Below are 4,722 nucleotides of genomic sequence, written 5' to 3' on the forward strand. Positions count from 1 at the left end.
CAGCAGGAGGTATCGAGTTTGACCTTGGAATTAATAACAACTTCAATGGCTATGGATAAGTGAATAAGAGAATAAAATGAAAACTGAAATCTAAGATACATGGTCACGGGTTCAGCTCAACTATGAAGAGTGAGAGAGTGTATTTCATTTTGGGGGAGAATAAAAGCATCTATAGATAGTTTATTCATAGTAAAGTCATCCATAGATAGTTCAAATTAGCTACATTATTATTTAAATAAACCAAAATTGTTTGACAATGAAGGCTACCTAATTCAATTAGCAGGATTCACAGTCAAATCACAAACACAAAGGAAGAAAATCCATAGAAATTTCCTATAAATAAACCCACATATAAAAAGGTACAAGTGAAAGACAAAAGGTTTATCACAAAACTCATGTAAGTTGCTGCTACCATTATACTAATAAACTTCATACCAACTAACTGATTTCTTTCTGTTACTCAATCATAAACTAACAAAATGATTTATTAGGATTATACCCTATATCCAAAAGTAAACTCATAAACTGTTTATGAGTATGACTATGATATGCCAAATATTATCTTCTTTGTCTGCAGCTAATTGCTTCTAGTGATAGCATTCTAACATATCTACAAATCATAATACCAAAATACATGATGAACAATTTCATTTTTATTTCAAAACTGCAAATTCCCATCGTATCTTAATTTCATGAACTTCCATGACCACTCTTCATCCATCAAGACATCGCAATCTTAGACAAAAACAAAAAGAAAAATATAATCCTACACAAATTATGCTAGATAACCATAAGACACAAGCTATATTAGTTATCAGAAATAAATCAAAATAGAAGAAGAAAAAAAATAAGAAATTACCTAGTTCATTACCACTACTGCTGTTGCTGGTTTTGTGGGTTCGGTGGAGGAGGCATGCCTGGGCGAGGAGGTCCGAACACCGGAACGCCGCTGCCAGGTGGAGGAGGCATCCCAGGACGAGGCGGAGACGGGGCGGGAATCCTCGGCCTGGCGGAGCAGGAGGCCCTCTCACCATCTGACCAGGTGGTGGAGGACCCACAAGCTGCTGCCCAAACTGTGGCGGAACAGGGAAAGGCTGTGGAGGCCCACCACCGGGCCTGGGTGGTGCAAATTGCCCAGGCGGCATTGGAGGTGGCGGGCCTCGTGCCATTGGCGGTGAACCCTGACCAGGAGAGACAGATGAGAGAGATCGAGGAGCAGAGAAAGACAGAGAGAGAGGATAGGAAGAGGAGAGAAGATGAGGAAGACTGAAACCTTCATAGCTGAACGAGGAGGTTTCTGAAGACGGATGAAGAATAATTTTGATTTTTTGTTTTTTTAATATATTTAACATAGATGAAAAGAACAATTTTAATTTTTTTTTAAATGTGTTTTAGTTTTGTTGTTTCAATTATTTGAAACTACAAAATTAGGATTAATTGAATTTTAAAATTTGATTAATTTAAAAAGGTATTCTATACCCCCTATGCCACAAATTCCAATCATTCTGACTTCAACAGATTCACTTAATAGTGATTCTACCTTTTCAAGATTTTCACTAATGCCAACGAGACTTTTACTATCATTGGGTGGCTAATGGTCAATCAGCTTCTAAAAAACATCTTTGACAATATTCTGAATGAATTCAATTTTGGCCCTACAATATGAAGGAAGAGGAAAGGGGAGGGGGGTCAAGACATAACATTAGGAGCAGTGTAACACGATTATCAATAAAATTGAACAAAACGGGGTTCCTTAACTCAATAAACGCATACTTACCTATAAGAATGGGAGTCCAAGCCTTCTAAATTTGCTGCTGCAGTGAGAGCTTCCCTTCACTTCTGAACCTCCGCCTTCTTGTTATTCTGCAAGTGTTTTTTAAACGCTTCACTGTAACTTCCTAGCTGATACCTTACATGTGATGGATCAACGTTGTAGAAGACAGGTATAACAAGCCGTCCAAATTCTTTCTTGCACTCCATTATTTTAACCAGTTCTTGCAAGCACCACTTTGAGGATGCGTAGTTCTCTGAGAATACAACAAGCAAAAGGCAAGACTCTTCAATTGCTCTGAGGAGGAGGAACGTGATCGAATCTCCTTCGTGAAGCAAGTCATCAGTGTATGTAACTATCTGCTTTCGGGACAGGGCTTTGAAAAGATGGAAAGTGAAGCTTGCGCGTGTATCCTCACCTCTGAAGCTGATGAAATCATCATACTGTAAAGCAGGTAACGGACTATTCAAACGGGAAGAATTGGAATCTTCGACCGGTCGATTCACTTTTGGATCCAAATCCAACACCCGGTCTGAGGTATTAAAATTGTTAACCGGTGGGAGATCTTAGAACTTCACCCGTGTAATTTGTAGAGGAAAAACAGCACCACCGTTGGCTTTGGATTTTAGTTTAGCTGGGAAAGGTTGGGTGGACGCAGAATCAGGACCGTTACCAGGGAAGATGAATAATCTCATCGAGCGATTTTAGGCGAATTTCTTTAGAGGTTATCATACTCAAGCATCAGGTTGTTTAGGCCGTTGTCACTGGTGACAGATATTAGGGCGTCAAAGTCATCGCCGGGGAGCTGATACTTGAAGTGGATGTCACCGGCGGTGTCAAAGAGGGCGGAGAGTTCCGCGAGCATGGCGGTGAAGTCGATTCCACGGTTAACGTAGTATAGCTTGTTGTGGCCGCCGACGTAGGAGATCTTGTTGTCGTTGGGGCGGTGGTGGATCTCGCCGCCATAGCTGCAGAGAAACTTCACGTCGTAATTCTCCATGTTCTGAACTTTTCTTTCTGCGTTTGGAGTTTGTAATCAGAAGGAGTGTTAGCAATGAAAATCGATGAAATAACTTCTTTTTAATTTCGTTATCAGCAATGAAGTTACCAAGAAGGTTCCATATTAGGTTTAGTCAACGCACAGTATTTCCTTTTGTTTTCGGTGAGGGGAAAAGCTGTATTGGAGAAGACAAAAGTGATTGTTCCCACTAAATTTGCTCCAAAATGGTTACTTGCACAAAAAATATACTAGGTATTTAGATTAAAAACCATTAATTTATACAAAATTTTAGGCTAATTTTTTTGATAGAGAAAGTACAGGGAGCCAATAGAAATTTTGTACAATATATACAATGAATGTTTATTCAGTATTAGAGATATAATCATTAGCATTACCTTTTCTTTGCGAGTTTCATAATATGGTATTAGAGTTTTAGATTTGAAAAGTCAACAGTTCAATCCTTGGTGAACTCCAAAATCCGGATGGTTATTCTGAATAGTATGGATGATGTTCATATTGGACTAAAGATTTAGCCTATTGTACACATTGTACACTTAAAAAAATTGGACAGTCTGATTTTTTTTTTTTAGGGAGAAGAACACAAATTAAATCGTTCGATTTGTGCTGGACAAACAGTTTTTTGTTAAAAAATTGGATCCATGATGAGCGGATAATTTATACGCTTTTTGGCATTGTTTTTAGGTAGTTTTTAGTAAGTTTGAGCTACTTTTAGGGATGTTTTCACTAGTTTTTATGTTAAATTCACATTTCTGGACCTTACTATGAGTTTGTGTGTTTTTCTGTGATTTCAGGTAAATTCTGGCTGAAATTGAGGGACTTGAACAAAACTCTGAAAAAGGCTGACAAAAGGACTGCTGATGCTGTTGGAATCTGACCTCCCTGCACTCGAAATGAATTTTCTGGAGCTACAGAACTCCAAATGGCGCGCGCTTAATGGCGTTGGCAAGTAGACATCCAGAGCTTTCCAGCAATATATAATAGTCCATACTTTATTCGGAAATTGACGACGTAACTTGGCGTTGAACGCCAAGTACATGCTGCTGTCTAGAGTTAAACGCCAGAAAAACGTCATGATCCGGAGTTGAACGCCCAAAACACGTTATAACTTGGCGTTCAACTCCAAGAAAAGCCTCAGCTCGTGGATAGATCAAGCTCAGCCCAAACATACACCAAGTGGGCCCCGGAAGTGAATTTATGCATCAAATACTTACTCATGTAAACCCTAGTAGCTAGTCTAGTATAAATAGGATAAGTTACTATTGTATTAGACATCTTTTGATAGTTTAATCTCTGGACTATTCGGTCTCTTGATCATGGAGAGGGCTGGCCATTCGGCCATGCCTGAACCTTTCACTTATGTATTTTCAACAGTGGAGTTTCTGCACACCATAGATTAAGGGTGTGGAGCTCTGCTGTACCTCAAGTTTCAATACAATTATTATTACTTTCTATTCAATTATCTTCTATTCTTATTCCAAGATATACATTGCACAACACTTTGATGAATGTGATGATCCATGACACTCATCATCATTCTCACTTATGAACGCACGTGACTGACAACCACTTCCGTTCTACTCTAGGCCGGGCGCATATCTCTTAGATTCCCCAACAGAATCTTCGTGGTATAAGCTAGATAGATGGCGGCATTCATGGGGATCTGGAAATTCTAACCTTGTCTATGGTATTCCGAGTAGGATCCTGGAAATCCGGAAAGTCTAACCTTGTCTGTGGTATTTCGAGTAGGATTTCGGTATTGAATGACTGTGACGAGCTTCAAACTCCTGAAGGCTGGGCGTGATGACAAGCGCAAAAGAATCAATGGATTCTATTCCAACTTGATTGAGAACCGACAGATGATTAGCCGTGCTGTGACAGAGCATAGGAACGTTTTCACTGAGAGGATGGGAAGTAGCCACTGACAACGGTG

General features: G+C 39.5%; 2 protein-coding genes across 3 annotated transcripts in view; both read right to left on the bottom strand.

Moving 5' to 3' along the window:
* Positions 1 to 1,214, bottom strand: part of LOC107465389 (formin-like protein 16) — a 3,174-nt gene extending 1,960 nt beyond the window's left edge. The window contains exon 1 of one of the 2 annotated variants that reach the window (XM_052254125.1): positions 872 to 1,214. In XM_052254125.1, coding sequence (XP_052110085.1) covers positions 872 to 1,169 — 298 coding nt within the window. In that variant the 5' untranslated portion in view covers positions 1,170 to 1,214. Of the gene's footprint in view, positions 1 to 859 lie in introns of both variants that reach the window. The other variant, XM_021131915.2, reaches the window with a different exon arrangement.
* A 619-nt stretch (positions 1,215 to 1,833) lies between these two features.
* LOC107465364 (disease resistance protein RPV1-like) lies at positions 1,834 to 2,466 on the bottom strand. The gene is made up of 2 exons (XM_016084345.1): positions 2,350 to 2,466; positions 1,834 to 2,214 (listed from the first exon to the last, which is right to left on the bottom strand). Exons 1-2 carry the CDS (start codon positions 2,464 to 2,466, stop codon positions 1,834 to 1,836), a joined length of 498 nt encoding a protein of 165 aa, XP_015939831.1.
* Between the last annotated feature and the right edge of the window lie 2,256 nt (positions 2,467 to 4,722).

Source organism: Arachis duranensis, chromosome 9, assembly GCF_000817695.3.
Source record: "Arachis duranensis cultivar V14167 chromosome 9, aradu.V14167.gnm2.J7QH, whole genome shotgun sequence".
Classification (NCBI taxonomy): domain Eukaryota; kingdom Viridiplantae; phylum Streptophyta; class Magnoliopsida; order Fabales; family Fabaceae; genus Arachis; species Arachis duranensis.

Coding starts and splice junctions, on each gene's coding strand:
- LOC107465364 (XM_016084345.1), bottom strand. CDS start 2,466: ATGAGATTATTCATCTTCCCTGGTAACGGTCCTGATTCTGCGTCCACC. Junction 2,215..2,349: donor TTCCTCTACAAATTACACGG/GTGAAGTTCTAA, acceptor CCTGCTTTACAG/TATGATGATTTCATCAGCTT.